This window comes from Protomyctophum parallelum (assembly GCF_964188405.1).
Source record: "Protomyctophum parallelum genome assembly, chromosome: 14".
Lineage (NCBI taxonomy): Eukaryota > Metazoa > Chordata > Actinopteri > Myctophiformes > Myctophidae > Protomyctophum > Protomyctophum parallelum.
In genome coordinates, this window is record NC_139709.1 from 9268764 (window position 1) to 9286377 (window position 17614).

The 17614-nt window shown below is 43.0% G+C and overlaps 1 protein-coding gene across 1 annotated transcript in view; it reads right to left on the bottom strand.

Annotated features, from left to right (window-relative positions):
• Positions 1-1177: 1177 nt before the first annotated feature.
• LOC310870712 (vasoactive intestinal polypeptide receptor 1-like) overlaps positions 1178-17614 on the bottom strand; it is a gene marked incomplete at both ends in the record, with an annotated part of 54875 nt that continues 38438 nt past the window's right edge. The window contains 10 exons of the mRNA XM_083781985.1: positions 1178-1393; positions 1802-1843; positions 2885-3014; positions 4957-5051; positions 5254-5323; positions 6273-6333; positions 7746-7899; positions 13990-14122; positions 14444-14541; positions 15994-16094. Of these exons, the coding sequence (XP_083638111.1) occupies positions 1178-1393; positions 1802-1843; positions 2885-3014; positions 4957-5051; positions 5254-5323; positions 6273-6333; positions 7746-7899; positions 13990-14122; positions 14444-14541; positions 15994-16094 (1100 nt within the window). The remainder of the gene's footprint in view (positions 1394-1801; positions 1844-2884; positions 3015-4956; positions 5052-5253; positions 5324-6272; positions 6334-7745; positions 7900-13989; positions 14123-14443; positions 14542-15993; positions 16095-17614) is intronic.

Here is a 17614-nt window from a genome sequence, read left to right on the forward strand (position 1 = left end):
ATAACGGAATGTCACAATATCTACCGCGGTGGGCCGGTGGCTGAGACCAGAGCCATTGAGTAATGGTTGAGACAAAGCAGTGAAAGGTCCTGAAAGATACATAACGTCAGTCTTACCCAATACCCAATTTTCTTTCTGTTTTAGGAACACAAGGCTGCTGTACTTTATACCTCATACTAAGCATTATACGTAGGCTGCGACAAATTGAGACCCGTTACGGAATCGGTCCATATTACCCCCACAGTAAGTCATTACTATAGCCTGTACCCATACCCGGGCCGTAAGCCACCATCTTCTTTTCACCCGACAATGAAGGGGGGGGGGGGGGGGGGGGGGGGGGGTTTGGGGTAGGCGTGGTTGGCGGGGTTGTGACGCATGTGGAGGTATACACGCTACCCCCCACCCCCCCCCCCCCCCCCCCCCCCCAGTTTGAAAGTAAACTTTGACTTTGACAAGGGGCACGGTGGCACAGTTGGTAGTGCTGTCGCCTCACAGCTAGAAGGTCCTGGGTTTGATTCCCGCTGGGGACACTGTGGGCACTGGCGGCGTGTTCCCTCCTCCGCATCATCAGTGCCCATACCCGAGGCGGGGGTTGGCGATAGGGCCTTTCTGTGTGGAGTTTGCATGTTCTCCCTGTGTCCCCTAGGGTAGATACCCTCACAAAAACATGCCGTAATCCTGGTCTCTAAAACTACCTCCCCCTGGCCAGCCGGGGCTCCTGATGGAGGGGAAAGGAACTGGTCGGAATAACGTGTCCCTTCCACGCGCTACGTCAGGCCGGGGAAATTCCCCTCTGTCAGGTGAAAAGAAGCAGCTTGGACTCCTCATGCATAGAAGGAGGCATGAGGTCAGTCCGCTGCCCCCCCAGGTTGGCAGAGGAAGTGTAGCGCCCAGGATTACATTAGATAATTGGCACTGGGTGAAAAGAAAACTGGGTTACAAAATCGTGGGATAAAAAATTTATTAAAAAAAAGAAAGTAAACTTTGACAACAACACTGCAATGGCCTCCGACCTGAAACTAACATGTGCTGTGGTTTTTTGTTTTCTTTTGTTTTCTTTCTGGAACAGAGAAGAGCCGTTTCAGATCGAGAGGATTCACGGCGGTAAGATGAAAATGTCAGTTCTGACAATGATGTTTCTGTTTGTCACTCTACCTGGACCCTCCTCACAGACGGCCTAAACCCCCGGGGTGGGTGCGTGGGTGCACTGGGTGGGTGTCATTACAGGCTCTGGAGTCATACAGTCAGTGGTGAGGTTGCTGGTGGAGGGAGGTCTCCGGGACCCTCCGCGGTCCAGCATGGTGACCTGGGTGAGGGAGACGCGTTGCTTGCCACGGGTCAGGTGGCTTTGAGAATAACACCTCCACAGCCACCGCCGTAGCTCTGTTTGGACCTGTGTGCGTACAGTACATACAATACATACACAAAACAAGTTATGGATATGTCACTTTAAAACTATGTTTTGGTCATTTTATCGTCTTCTTTGGGCTTATGTGAACACCCCAGAAGTTTTTAAGTTGCTCGATTCAATATTTAGATATTTTTTATATTAATTCTAGCTGCCCCGTAGACACATAGGAACACACAAAGCCAGTCATTGGAGCTGTGTGCACCGCTCAGAAATGCATCATGAAGACAGACGTCTGTGACTCTGGATATAACATAATTATTGACACTTAATGTATTGTAATAAATGCGTATGTAATGTATTGTACATTATGCTCTCGCATTGACATCTCTCGCATCATAAAGACTGCAGGGGGTTATTATTAATTATGAAAATGATATGCGTAGCACTGACCTCTCCATTCATGAAACAGTACAGGAACGCAACCACAAAGCCCTGCAAACACAGAAGGTTGAGCTGGTGAGCTGGCGGTTTTGAAATCAGCAGTACCCATACCCAATAACACCTATACTGTACAATCAGCAGTACTCATTCACGATAGCAATAACACCTATACAAACAGCAGTACCCATTCACGATAGCAATAACACCTATACAAACAGCAGTACCCATTCACGATAGCAATAACTAAGGATGGAGCTCGAAACCCGATACCCGGAAAAACCTGATAACAAGCTTATTGAGTACCCGGTATTAATATGCTTATCAAACCTGTTATTATCGAGCATAGCGGCCCATTACGTCATGTTTAATGCTTTTGTCATCTTCATTTAATTTTTGATGGTGGTCAGCAACAAACTCACAGTCACTCACAACTGCATGGCCAATAAAAAATAGATACTGGTTCTGTACAGAATTTATTGTCGTCTCCCGTCTTTCCACAAAATAATAGAAAATGCTTGATAGTGGGCTCGATAAGACCCCGGCTCGATAAGCCTGATTGATAAGGTGCTCGCTATCAATAAAAATTAACGAGCTCCATCCATAAAATAACAGCTATACAAACAGCAGTACGATAGCAATAGACTATAACACCTACCGTATACAAACAGCAGTACCCATTCATTCATGGTAGCAGTAACTTCTATACACAGTACGATGATCCTCAGTGTTCATTTTACGCTAGGCCAGTGCCCGATCTTGCGTGCCACCTTTCTCCTTATCGCCAAACAACTTTGCCATTTACTATTTTGAAAAACATTTTGAAATGGTTCAACTAGCCGATCTACAGTACATTGACACGTTATGAGCTTGGTAGATCGGCTATTGGTAGATCGGTTTTTCAAAATAGTAAAAAAAAAAAACGGCAAAAGACTTTAGGCATAAGGGGTATAAGGGGCCCTATATAAGACCTTAAAACGTGGACATTAATGCTGTGGGTTTGACTGTGTAAATACAGATACGGTATAGTTTTCCATTCTAAAACGCCCATCCATTGTGCCCACCGACTCCCATGTCCCCGGGACGGTACGGTACCTGAAAGGAGCCGAGGCCCAACTCAATGGACAGTCTGGCAGCCACGCCAGTGTTCTCTGGCAGGAAGGCAAACACAGTGTAGTGCATCCCAAACAGAGGGATGAGGAACAGCGTGGATTTAGCCAGCCTCCTGGGGTAGGAGATAAGGGATTCCACAGAATGGGTTTTTTTTTTCACAGAAAGGAGAGAGAGAGGAGGTGGGGGGTGTATACCGTATAGGTAGATACAAAGGTAGAAATAAGAAAGGAACAGAAGGGCAAAGAGAAGACAAAAATATTGTGAATGTTGAATGAAAGGAAAGTTATCTTGTGCCCCATTTTAATGTTTCGGCATGCCGGCTATATCGTCTGCAACCGTCATGCAGTGGACTGTAAACTTAAAGTAAAATGTGGAATGTGGATCTGCTATTTTCAAAAGAAACTTGAAATGGGACATTCTGCATAAAGAATACTTTTGCTTTTTGGTACTTTTAAGTACATTTTGATGCCAATACTTTTGCACTTTTACCCAAGTACATTTTGAATTCCTGACTTTTACTTGGAGTATTTCTCTATTGCAGTATACTTTCACTTAAGTAAAACATTTTTTCCACCTCTGCCTTCGTGACTCAAGTCCACCAGGCTGTCACACTGAAAGGAACATCTATAAATACCAGGAGACATGATATTGATGATACGTGACTCGCTGCGACATGACATTTTGTATAAAGCCTGGCAAATGTTTACTTTTTTGTGACACATTCAGAGTCAACTCGCCTACGCACGGTCCATCCATCCATCCATCTTCAACCACCAGAGAGCTCTAGACTTCCCTCTCCAGAGCAACATTAGTGACTTCCTCCTGGGGGATTCCGAGACGTTCCAAGGCCAGTGAGTCGATGTATTTCCTCCAACTGCGACCTTGGTCTGCCCCGGGGTCTCCTCCCAGTGGGACATGCGTCGAGGACCTCCCTAGGGAGGCGCCCGAGAGGCATCCTAACCAGATGCCCGAACCACCTCAGCTGACTCCTTTCCAGGCGAAGGAGCAGCGGTTCTACTCGGAGTCTCTCTCGTGTGACTGAACTTCTCACCCTATCTCTAAGGGAGATGCCAGCCACCCGTCGAAGAAAACTCATTTTGGCCGCTTGTATTCGTGACCTTATTCTTTCGGTCATGACGCACGGTGAAGATATTTATTCTTATTCAAAGTATAGCCTGTACTTGAAGTCAAGATAGTTTCATGCATCCTCCTCGGCAAGTGTTTGAAATACATATTTCATTATTTTGAAATATTTGTTTTTTATTGTAAATACATTGTAAATGTATTTGCTCCTCTCAGAGGCGTATATACAATAAGGCGAGGACAGGCGTCCACTTGTCCAAATCCATTTTCTGCCTGGCCAAAATCCATACACTAGGACAAAAACAAGACATTGGACAGCGGATTGGCCGTTGCGCGTGTAGAGCGCGACCCTCAATCACTCATTCGAATGCAAATGCATGCCTTTCAGCCTTTGTGTCCTACTGTCTGTCTGGCAGGTATATTTCTCTTTGAAAACCTTTAAAGGCCTATTCATAGTCTGGATTTTCTGTGGTAAGGTGACCACCGCTCCAAATAACGTTGAGCGGTGGTGAGTAAAAACAGAGAGAAGGGCTGGAGCGGTGGCGGTGGTTTGCTCTTCACCGCGGCTCGTGACGTCATGTTGTAGTTCGGTGGTCACCCCACCACCGTAAATCCAGACTATGTATGAGCCTTATTCACGAGCCGCGGTGAAGAGCAAACCACCGCCCCAGCCCTTCTCTCTGTTTTTACTCACCACCGCTCAACGTTATTTCAGCTCCGGTGGTCAGCTCACCACCGAAAGTCCAGACTATGAATAGGCCTTTAGTGCTACTGATTGTGCACGGGGAGACGACAATTAACACATCTTGCCTGCCCAAAATGTAATGCCTGGAAACGCCACTGGCTCCTCTGTATCAGTATCACGTCAACATGCTCTCATGAGCTCAGTGAGAACAGCTCAGCTCTTTCGTTGCAATTCTCAGATACAGTATATAAGCCTATAGTCCTATATTGTATCATGCCCTGCTTACATGAAGTGTCCAGTGTCATTACTTCCACCCATGGCCGGGGAGTTGAGTTTCTGGACGAGAATCCGGATAACATTGACGAAGATGACAATATTGACCTGTCAAGGGCACACACACACACACACACACACACACACACACACACACACATGAAATCACACACACAAAACCGTCTAATCTCCTCCGACAGTAATTCTACCCTGACAAAGCAAACATTTTAATATTAAAGTCAATGGCATAAATACATCCTAATTAGAAAATGATGCAAGCAGAAGCTGTTCTCAGAGGGCTGCCGCTTACCAGCAATGAGGCTGTTATCGGTCCTTTGATAATCCACCAATAGCCGACATTGTCCGTGTCATCCCAGCAACTGCAATTAAAATCAGCCACCCAAGAATCCCGATTCTGGGGTGAACGTTTGCATTTTTTGGGGGAAAGTGTTGTAATGCATTGTGAGCTTTCGGCAAATATATACTACAGGAAAGTAATGGGTTTAAGTGGTTAAACACAGTGGTGGAAAAAGTACTCAAATTGTTTAAAAAAGAACAGGAAAAAAGTATCAATACTGCAATGTAGACATCGTCCGTTAAAAGTAAAAATCCGGAATTCATTTATTTGAGTAAAAGTACAAACAATATTGGCATCAAAATATACTTAAAGTAATAAAAGTAGAAAGTACTTATTATGCAGAATGTCCCGTTTTATAAAAATATTTTGAAAATAGCTGAAATGTAGGGGCTGAAGTGGGCAATGTATATTTTGTAATAATCTAAATTAATTTATAAAGTAAATAGCAACTAAGGTTTTTAAGTAAATGTAGTAAAAGTACAATATTTGGATCCGAGATGTAGTGGAGCATTCGTAAAAGTAATACGAAAAATAAAGAAATACTCAGGTACAAATACCTCAAAAATAGTAAATGTATTTTCCACCACACGTTAAACATTTAAGATGGATACAATTAACCCATTTTGACCTGAGATCAGATTCTAAAAATGTCTTCTACATTCTACATCCAGTTTTCTGAAAAAGCTACGTTTCTATGTCAGTCGTTCTTCGATTTAAAAAAAATAGCAGACCTACAAGCTCATAGCGCGCCACTCGGTGGCGCGCTATGAGCTTGTAGATCTGCTATTTTTGAATAGCTAAAGCATAACATAATGCTAACACCAAAAGGGGTTCCCGCCCAAAATGGGTTTTAAAGTGAGACATATTGGAATAAAGACACAAGCATTGTTCCCCTAATAGTGTCATATTATAATGATAGATATTCTAATAATAGAATATAGTACATAGACATTATGTACATTATAACATACCCTCTGTTATCAAAGAGGTATCTGGCCAGCACCCATATTATAAGAACTGTTGATGGCAGCCCTGGAATGTAAAATCACAAGTAAAGGTTATTTGTACATAATAAGGCAGTTTTTCTTAACTATTTTTGGGCCATTATCGCATCTCTTACTGTCCCTGCCCCCCCCCCCCCCAGACACACCCAATTGAAATGTAAGCTTTTATTGTGTTGATTTATAATTTATAAAACAAATATCAGTTTGTTCATTAAACTGGACTGTTAGTAGGCCTATTATGTGATTACTGTATTATGTAAGTTATTAACCTACTTCCCAGGGAGAGAAAAGAAAACATGTTGCAATTATAGAATTGTTTATGGATGTCATGACCATGATACTGACATGATGCTGACCGTGATACTGACATGATACTGACCATGATGCTGACCATGATACTGACATGTTACGGACCATGATACTGACCATGATACTGACATGCTACTGACCATGATACTGACATGATACTGACCATGATGCTGACCATGATACTGACATGATACTGACCATGATGCTGACCATGATACTGACATGTTACGGACCATGATACTGACCATGATACTGACATGCTACTGACCATGATACTGACATGATACTGACCATGATGCTGACCATGATACTGACATGATACTGACATGATGCTGACATGATACTGACCATGATACTGACCATGATACTGACATGATACTGACCATGTTACTGACTATGATACTGACATGATACTGACATGATGCTGACCGTGATACTGACATGATACTGACCATGATACTGACCATGATGCTGACCATGATACTGACATGTTACGGACCATGATACTGACCATGATACTGACATGCTACTGACCATGATACTGACATGATACTGACCATGATGCTGACCATGATACTGACATGCTACTGACCATGATACTGACATGATATTGACCATGATGCTGACCATGATACTGACATGCTACTGACCATGATACTGACCATGTTACTGACTATGATACTGATCATGATACTGACCATGATGCTGACCATGATACTGACATGCTACTGACCATGATACTGACCATGTTACTGACTATGATACTGACCATGATACTGACCATGATGCTGACCATGATACTGACCATGATACTGACATGATGCTGACCGTGATACTGACATGATACTGACCATGATGCTGACCATGATACTGACCATGATACTGACATGATGCTGACCGTGATACTGACATGATACTGACCATGATACTGACATGCTACTGACCATGATACTGACCATGAAACTACTGACATGATACTGACATGATACTGACCATGATGGTGAAACGATACTGAACATGTTACTGACATCATCAGTATCATGTCAGCCTAAATATTCAATTAGATTTTCAGCAAGCAACGGCATTGGATAAATGATGGTTAAAAGTACCCTGTCTGTCGCCCTAACTCACCCCATCCAATTAGGATGTACCACCAGAAGTACTTCTTCTGAGAGACAAAGGTGAGGGCCAACAGGGTCTGCAGGTACATACCCTCCACCAGCAACCAGAAATAATTAGCCAGAATGCTGAACTGGAAGAAAGCAACCGCCAACTTGCATGACACCTGGATGACGACAAAGCAAAGCAAAGCAAAGAGAGGAAAGGGAAAGTCTAAAGGATTAGGTTCAGAAGCATCAGACATGGGGGTTGGTTGGTATTCTGTAAATACTGTAACGGTATGTGTCATTATTATTTTGTGGTTTGGTTTGGTCAAAGGCGAGCCATGCTGTCCGCTCCACAGACACATCATTAAGTTAGCCTTTGAGTGCAGGCCACTGGTCAGACACGAATCTGCCAGTGCAAAATAAAAAATGAAATTGCCCTCGGCAGACGCAGTGTGGTATGGCCAAGCCAGACTATCATTAAGTGCCTTTACTTGCATACTGTATATGACTGCATTCTTTGTGCTGATTTTCTTATCTATGGCCCACACTGTGACTGCCACACATCAAAGACATTTCTGTCTATTAACACAGCATGGGGGGGAGACTTTTCATCTGTTATGCATGCATGTGTCATTACTTTACTTTAGATTTTAGATTTAGAACTTTAGATGGAAATTATTGATCTAAGCATGAAAAGAAAAAGTCCCTCTCTCAATGGAAGTACAGCAGACTAACAAGTAGACAATGTTGAGGCAGAGTTTCAGCAACGCAAGGCTTAGAGATTAGTAGACACACACACGGACGGACGGATGGACGGGGGCACACACACGGATGGACGGACGGAGTGCAAAACATACTCTCTCCCCATGCCTTCGGCCTGGTGGAAACTTCTTCTTCTTTCGTGTAACAACGTCAGAGGTCCAACTCGGTGTCGTGGAGCCACGCCCGCATCTCTGGTCCCAGGTCAAAGAGGCTGGCTTCCGAGGGTGGTCTGTGTAAGGGGCAGGTGTAGATTATATGGTCGGCGGTCTGCCAATCCCCACTTCTGCATTGATGCATTGAAGCGCCCAACCCCAGTTCAGTATGGTCCATTGCTGGCGAGGTAGGTCGTATCCTCCTATGGCGCCATCTCCTGGTTCCCAGATGTACCGATGCATGCTGGAGGGCCCGGCTGACTCCCACTCCTGCTTCCACGCTGCTGCCAGCCATGCATCTCTGGAGATGACCTCAGGGGTGGCGTTGAGCATCTCCTGTGCTGCCCTGTTGTAGGGGTGACGAGACCTGAGTCTGCTTGGAGTTGTGGTGGTGCCATGCAGGATGGTGGAAACAATGAAGTGTTGTAGTGATGCCCATGGGCAGATGACTTCCATGCATTGACGCAGCAGCGGCTTGCTCAGAGTGGTGAGCACAACGGGGGATCCGTTGGAGGTGGAAGTGACACAACGTCTGTCATTGTTTTGTAGCATTGTTTGCGTAGCAGTTTGTATAGTGTGTGTCGCGGTCCCGCCCCCTTTCATGACGACGAGCGGCCCGGAAAAGAGATTTCTTTTTCGCATAGACGTTTCAGAAAGTAATTATTTAAAGACCTGTAAGCCTCCGACAAAGCCAACTTGGATGGTGACAAATCATGACAATAAACACAAGTTTGTTTAATCGTTCCTGTCACAGGGCAGCCCGTGCCCTATAGACTAAAGAGGAACTAGATAAAGTGCCCCTCGGGGCACAGGTCTCCACCAGGGCAGGTCAGGTTGTAATGGTATGCCTGTTTGTTGTCTCCACCAGGCCGAAGGCATGGGGAGAGAGTATGTTTTGCACTCCATCCATGTGTGTGTGCACATGGGTCCGTCCATCCGTACAGCTAATCTCCAGCACTGTTAATCCGGTCGATGCCAAATTTTGCACACACACTCGCTGGATGCCAACGATGAACCTCTGCCCCAAATTTTCCAGAACGGTCTGTTATAGCGCCACCAGGATTTGTTGATATTACTCCTCCAGATTCTGTCCAAAAATCGCTACACAGTATCTCTATAGTCATGTGTTCAAGCCGGATCTCTCCGATATTTCATATTCCATCCTAATTGGCTAACATTGGCTTTCAAAGTTTGCAGGATTGGCCCGTTTTGAACAAAAAGCCTCAAATCATGAACGCAGCGTGCAATTTCCTACTAGGCTGAGGAGTATATCCCACCTTTTTCACATTGGCCTGACCCTGGCCCCGAGGGGCATTTTATCTTGTTTGCCTTATTTTGAGTTAAGTGGTTACCAATTAGATCTGTGTTCTTGGTATGGTCTCACCTAGGATGCTGAGGTTCAGTATACTGGCTTATAATAAAAAAATTATTTTATTTATAACGCACTTTATATTCGTGTGCTACAGCAAATTAATAAAAGCAAAAGAAACAACACCTCCTTGGGCAACAAGCAGGTAACACTCAGGGAGAGCTGCTATGGAAGGGTTTATAGCCTAATATACTTTCTTAAGTTCTGTGTTTGGTTTCCTAATTTGCTTTCAATTAGTTTAATCTTTGGTGTTTTTTGTTTGTTAGGCCTTCCACTGTAAATACTGCTGCATGAGGGGGGGGGGGGGGGGGGGAATGGTATGCCTGGATCACTTTGCCTGGCGGCCTTTTGGCCGCTCGGTCAACTTTATATTTCCCCACGTTTTTCATCCCAGCTTTTGCACGCTAATGCTTCAGGGCCTCTGTCCAACATTCAAATCAAATTGAAGGCTTTGAATACATATGCATATATTTCAGGTTTTACAAAGACTTATAACTGTTTGAAATGAATAATTTAAAAACGGTAGAATAAAAGGACACATAATGGAGACTGTGATTTGCGGGTGTCTAAAATGAGGTAAAATACTTACCACCTAGCAGCATTTACCTATAGCAGCATTGATTTCTAACTGTTCATATGTTTAGTTTAGTTTTAACTTTTGCATAGTACTCATGCATATTTGTATGTTTTTAAATATTCTGATGAATTGAAAATGGAGGACCACAATGCATACAAGCCTTTGTACTTGTCTGGGTATCTCAATCCTCGTAGCAGACTTTGTATTGAACTGTGCTTTCCTCGAACTTCTACAAACTGAAACTGTTAATACAATTCTCAATCAATCTATCGATCAAACACAAATGCAACATGGCAATTCCCTCTCCACATACTGAGAAGTGCATGATTTCTTCCACCTTTATGTAAATGTATCACATTGGCAATTGTGTTAATTGTCTTGTATTAATCGTGTTAATTGTGTTAATTATATTAGCCTACTCATGCTACTGTATGTGTTAATTGTTGATAACCCTAATATAACCCTGTGTTCATATGTTTGCTTGTGTTGCACTAGCCCTTTAAGAGTAGTGCATAAAAGGGGTGGCCAGGTTTGAGGCCTCATTTGTTTGTCCAGAAGCCTGATTTGAGTGTTTGTTTGGGAACTATGGAGGCATGAGGTGTACAGCGGAACCTATAGCCTGGTACTTGGTAAGAAAACCTCAAACAAATGTTGATGCTTTGATAATTGATTTTGATCATATGGGGTTATATTTTAATTAGTGACATTTTGTATTGTATCTACAGACTTTGTGAGGGGGAGCTCACAAAGGCATCAATCTGATTCACTTCCCATGTTTACTGTCTCTACTGAATAATGTCTAAGAAAGCAGAAATGTCATCAAAATCACCACAGGTGGTATAGGGGAAATTGGGTCTGTTGTTGCTCAAGGCCATATAAAGTATGAAATGTACGAAACTGATGCTGAGCAAAAATCTACAAAAAGATTGGCATTTTATGAAAGGGAAAGTTGACGTGAGAAGGCATACTTTTTTTTTGCAGAGCTTATGCAGGAACATTATTTGGTTCTAAATCCCAATAAAATGTCTTGGCAACAGTATAACAGATTAAGACCTGCATGAGGCCGATTGTACAAATGCCTTCTAAAATAAAATAAAAATTTGGCCTTAGCTTGCAGATCCCAAACGAATCAAAACTCTTGAAAATGTTCAGAAATGGCACATATACTGTAAAGGCTCACAGCCCACTGTTCAGAAGAGCTCTATAGGAGCATTAAGGCCAGGACAAGCAGGATGAAAAACATTTCTCAGAGCACGCATTAACCCATCCTGACCGGGCACCCATTTTGGTGTCAGCATCATGTCATGCTTTAGCTATTTAAAAATAGCAGATCTACAAGCTCATATCGCGCCACCGAGTGGCGCGATACGAGCTTGTAGGTCTGCTATTTTTGAAAAATCGAAGAGCGACTGACATTTTTAGAATCTGATCTCAGGTCAGAATGGGTTCATCAGACCAGTGTGTGTCCAGTGGAAACCTCGTATGAATCTGATCTCAGTTCAGAATGGGTTAATCCCCTCCCCCGGGAGTTTGGGGTTTGATGCCCAGTCATTCCGGTCATACCCAATAATGCCTGCCTGCTTAGTTGGCACTCCATTGTCAATATACTAGCATCAAGGGGATGTAGTCTGTGGTAACCAACCTTTTCAAGCCCAAGAGCCCATTTTATTCCCAATTGTAAGCCATGATCTACCACAAACATAGATGTTTTTTGCGAATTATGACAGGCTCAATGCATGTGCAGACTATAGTTTAAGAATAAATATATAAAATTATATAATTAATACCTAAATATTAAGACAAATGTATTAGAAATATACATATTATTATTATCTTATTTGTTTTTTTAAATAAAACAAAACGCAAAGGACATGAAATGAATTGCTTATAATATAGCACAATATTTCGTTTCTCAGTTCGATGAATATTCACATTCACACAGATGTTCAAATGACAAATTATGCATACATTTGAACAGTTATGGTGACTGATACGATACTCTCAGGGTCAGCCCACCTTGAATGAGACTGCTGTGACTGCATATTATCTGCGAGCGTTTTGAAATCTAATTAAGATGTCATTAAGATGTGAGTCAGTCATATGAGTTCTAAGCATTGATACGTTTGTATCAATGCTTTAAATTCCTCCTTGTTTTTATGGTTAGAAAACAAGCAGTCCGCCGTGACATTCAGCAATTCTTTAACCGTGTCCCCATACGAGCCAAAACATGGCTAAGTCGAAAGGATGCATGCTCCCATTCCTGGTGGAAATGATTATTGATGATTTATGATTTTTTTTTCCATAGTCGGAGTAGAGTAGTCACTGCTTGCCTGTATCAGGTATAGTAGTGAGTGAGAGGCTGTTTAGCTCTGAGGCAGCGGTGGCCGAACGGTTTGCGGAGCGGTCTTGATATCGGAAGGTCGCTATAGTTCGTATCCCCGGACCGGCACGTTAAAATACCACCGCTGAAGTGCCCTTTGAGCAAGGCATTGAACCTCTACCATGAAATGTTATATGAGCAGGGCCTGGCTGTAAACAAGTTCTTGAGCTTAGTCCAGTTACCCTGGGTAAACATAGTACCTTTCCTTTCCTTAGTCCAGTTACCCTGCAGGGTAAACGTAGTACCTTTCCTTTCCTCTGTGCGTTTTTATACGGTTCTGTTCTGATATATGCATGACTATTATGCATTGTGCATCACAACACGGGGGTTACCGGAGATAGCAGTCAAACAATAGAACAAACCAACTCCACAGTTGATGGCCCAACACATGTCTGGGGCCATCACTCTCCACTGCTGAGCTATTCTAAATACACCTTCTGTGTATTGGTAGTGATGGACTGGCTGCCTGTCACTCCGGGATCTACTTGAATGTCTCGTGCGAGCTACTGGTAGCTCGCAAACCCCTGGTTGGTTACCCCACTGTAGATCAAGCTGCTGCATCACGCTAAGGAAAAATCACACCTGTGTGAACTGAGTGGTGCAACTCCCCCCCCCCCCCTCTCCTCTCTCTCTCTCTCTCATTAGCAGGAAACAGTGCAGCACTAATACTATCTCTCTCTCTCTGTTTCTGGCAAACAGCGCCCCTACTGGTACTAATAGTCATATACTGGTGCTCATGGCCACATAGGTACCTATAGGTGAACACGGACATTGCTGTTCCTTGGAGTGGTTGCACCACTCAAAAAGGACTATAGGCTCCTGCCCTATTATATTGGCCACGGGGCTCTGCAAGGCATATTTAACTTTACTTTGAAGTGACACCAAAGGTGTGCGGCAGCTTTGATGTTGGGTTCAATTGAGAAAGTGAGAAAGCCCTGATCACCCTAGGTGTGGGCTAGAAAAGTGTGATCCCATGCAGCTAGGAGCCAATACAGAGTAACGGCGACGCGGTACGGCCATCTCACCCACCGTGGACATGGAGCAGTGGTCCAGCGTCTCGTCGGCAAACAGAACCGTGTCTTTAATGAACACGGCGCTGGCTCTCAGCACGAAGGAGGAGAACAGGTTGATGTGGATGTAGTTCCTGGTGCAGTGGAACTTCCTGCAATGAGAACACGTTGATGTGGATGTATAGTTCCTGGTGCAGTGGAACTTTCTGCCAGGAGCAGAAGGGGACAAGGCAGATGTAACGTTACACAGTTACTGTGTTACACACATAGTGGATTTTGCTTACCTTTAATAAACCACAATAAATATGCATGGAAGCATGCATGTAGTTAAAAGACTCAAAAGAGACACGAAAATGTTCAATTTCAATTCAGTCCAACAAAGATAAGAAAAATGGTGGCTGTTATATCTCTGTCTGAGTACAATAACTGGCCCGGGGCCTATGGCTGGCAGACGGATAGAGAGAGCACATTACCTGAATGCTGTAAACACCACAATGGCTGTTATGAGGGAGATGAGAGATGTGGCGTAACCCACGGTGTAGACCTGTCTAAATGTAGATAGGTACATCGTCTGGGGGGGCAGAAGGACACACAAAAGAGGTGAGGGGGGGGGGGGGGGGGGGCACAGAGCACAAATGAGCTGTATGAGCAAGAGGGAGCGAGATCTGTCAAAAGACCAGGGATGTGCAGAGCATGTTGGAGAGACTAACATTTCCTAAAAGGGCACTTTTGGCACCAAAAAAAAGCTGTACACAACGTGTCACGCTGCGACGTACACGTTGAGAGTTTATAGATCAGCTATTTTCGGGGCGCGACTCTTTAGCTAGGCTACCGAAGAAGATGCGGCGTAGGCTACAACATGGATTTATACACAGAGGACACATTCGTTCAAACCAAAACGCTGCGTTTGTTCAAGTTCAGGAGAGTTCTGAAAAAGGCTGCCTTTTGGGTATATGGCATGGAAAGGGTGGCATTTGTATTTCTTTCACCATAGAAAATGCTGGGTTTTTTTACAGGCGGGTAAAAGGGCAGGGGCTGAAGCCCCCTTTTGATGTCTGTGTGCTCGTGCCTGCAAAAGACAGATAGTCGGCAAGCATATATAACGCGTAGTACATGTGCTTGTGTACATTTGTTAATTCTAGACGATCAATAATCAAGCCCTGCTTTGGAATGGTAATTTTCAGCAAACATACGTAGGTAGGCTACAATGTTCAGCACATTAATCAGTCAGGCCAGCTGGGATAACTGATCTGTACAATTTTGTTTTACAACACATGCTATACAGCAAAGACTGGCTCAATTAGTCATAATAGAATTTGTGTTGAAAGCCAACAAGACCAGGTGCTGAGCAGATATAGGAGAGAGACGTGGATGGAGGGCAAAGAGAAAGAAAGGAAAGTATAGAGAGGATAAACAGGAACCATACATAGGATTTACTGTGGCATTATGACTGTATAGCAAGCAATGACAGATTATAGGCCTGAGTTGTGCGTGGGAGGCGAAACATAGCCGCCCATGGCTGTGGCATAAGCTTTATATACAGCTCCATCTCAATGAATTAGAATATTGTGTAAAAGTTCATTTTCTTCCGTAATATAATTCAAAAAGTTAAACTTTCATGTATTCTCAATTCATTGTGCATAAAGTTTTAAATAAAGTATTTAAAACCCTTTTTCTTTTCTTTTTTTTTAATCTTGATTATGGCATACATAATCCAAAAAAAATCCTATCTCAACAAGAATAGAATATTTCACGAGTAAAATATTCTAAGTTGAGACTTTATGCACAATGAATTGAGAATATATGAAAGTTTCACTTTTTTAATTATATTGGGGGGGGGGAAATTTACTTTTACACAATATTCTAATTAATTGAGATGGAGATGTAGGTCTGCTATTTCCAGCATATATATGCACCACCATTGTATGAAGGAGAATAATGCATGTGGTTTTTATTGGTTTTTATTGTGGGGGGTGCGCTGCCCAGCTTCGCTCACAGGAAACGGGTCAATTTAAAGCAGTACCTCAGATTCGGGCCCGCTGTCATCGTTGAAAGTGCAGGCCTCTTCGTAGGACGGATACGGCTCCGTCCATCCGTCCACAGTGCAGTTCCTTACCACGTACCCTATAGATATGTGTGTGGGGGTGGAAAAAGTAGGCTACGTTAAGTAAAAGTATCAATACTGCAATGTAGAATTACTCTGTTACAAGTAAAAGTCCGGAATTCACAATGTACTTTGAGTAAAAGTACAAATGTATTGCCATCAAAATCACAATGCGACGCATTGCGAGCTTGTATAGATCGGCTATTTTCGAAAGGCCGAAATGTATATAGGGCTAAAGTGGTTAATGTATAGCCTATGTTTCGTAATAATAATCCAAATCTACAAAGTCACTATAGTAACTAAAGTGTTCAATGTAGTAGAGTAAAAGCATAATATTTGCCTATTTGTATTGGACATTGCAAATACTTCAAAATTGTACTTAACTCATTCAGGACGGGAACCCTTTTTGGTGTTTTAAGCATTGTTATACTTTAGATATTAAATAAAATAGCAGATCTACAAGCTCGTAGATCTGCTATTTTTGAAAATGAGGCACAAATCTTTGAATATATATTCTTTCAGAGCGAACTTATTTTTAACTCAAATCTTTGCTTCTGGGGCAGGGGTGGGGGGGGGGGTCCCTGGAACAACATATTTTCAGATGGGGGTCGGCGGCCAAATACAGATAATTCTGTGGGTCCTTGACATGAAAAAGGCTGAGCACCACTGACATATAGAAACATAGGTTTTTCAAAAAACTGTCGTGATTTAGAAGCCATTCATTCTTTTAAAATTGGCATCAGGTCTAAATAGGTTAAGTATACAGTACTTAAGTAAAAATGTACCTTTCTAATACCACTGGTAGAATGTGGGGGTGGACAGATACTAAGCTGCTTTGACTCGGTTACATTCAAAAACCTGTCTCCTGCACCTCCGCCATGTCTATCATTAAATGAAAGGGCGACTCATGTTCTCATATATACATTGATATGCAAATGTCTTCTTCAAGTTAACTGGAGCGAATTAATGACTGCAGGTGAATAGAATGCAATGAATGTTCCTCTTTCATTTCTCACTTCTTCCTACTATAAATATGGCCCGAGCCGTATGACGTGCTGTTCCGTTACCTTTACATGTGCAGTGCTCTATTCTAATGTCAAAGGAAGGTTTTGTTGGTGGTGTATTATTGTATAACATTCAATTCAGTCTGAGTCAATGCTTTAGGTGAGTCCCATTGAGATGGTTATTACATGTATGTGTTTTACAATAGTAGCAAAAGGTCAAAACTCTGAGATTACAGCATACAATACAACAACAACAAACACTCAACACAAATTACACTACTATACAACCTCAAGTAAAACAACTTTTTGTTTGCTTGTTGGTCGGTTGGTCTGTCTGTCTGTCTGTCCTCCCCATAGAGTATATATATATCTATAGAGAAGACACCCGAGTTCTCCTCCCATCCACTTGCATTGAGTTGCTCAAAAGTGCATGAGGCGGATTCACTCCTCCTTCCGGGTAGGAACAGAGTGCATTCTGGGACGGATTGCAATGGTGAGTGGCCCCAAACACATGAACACGTTGAACACGCACGAGC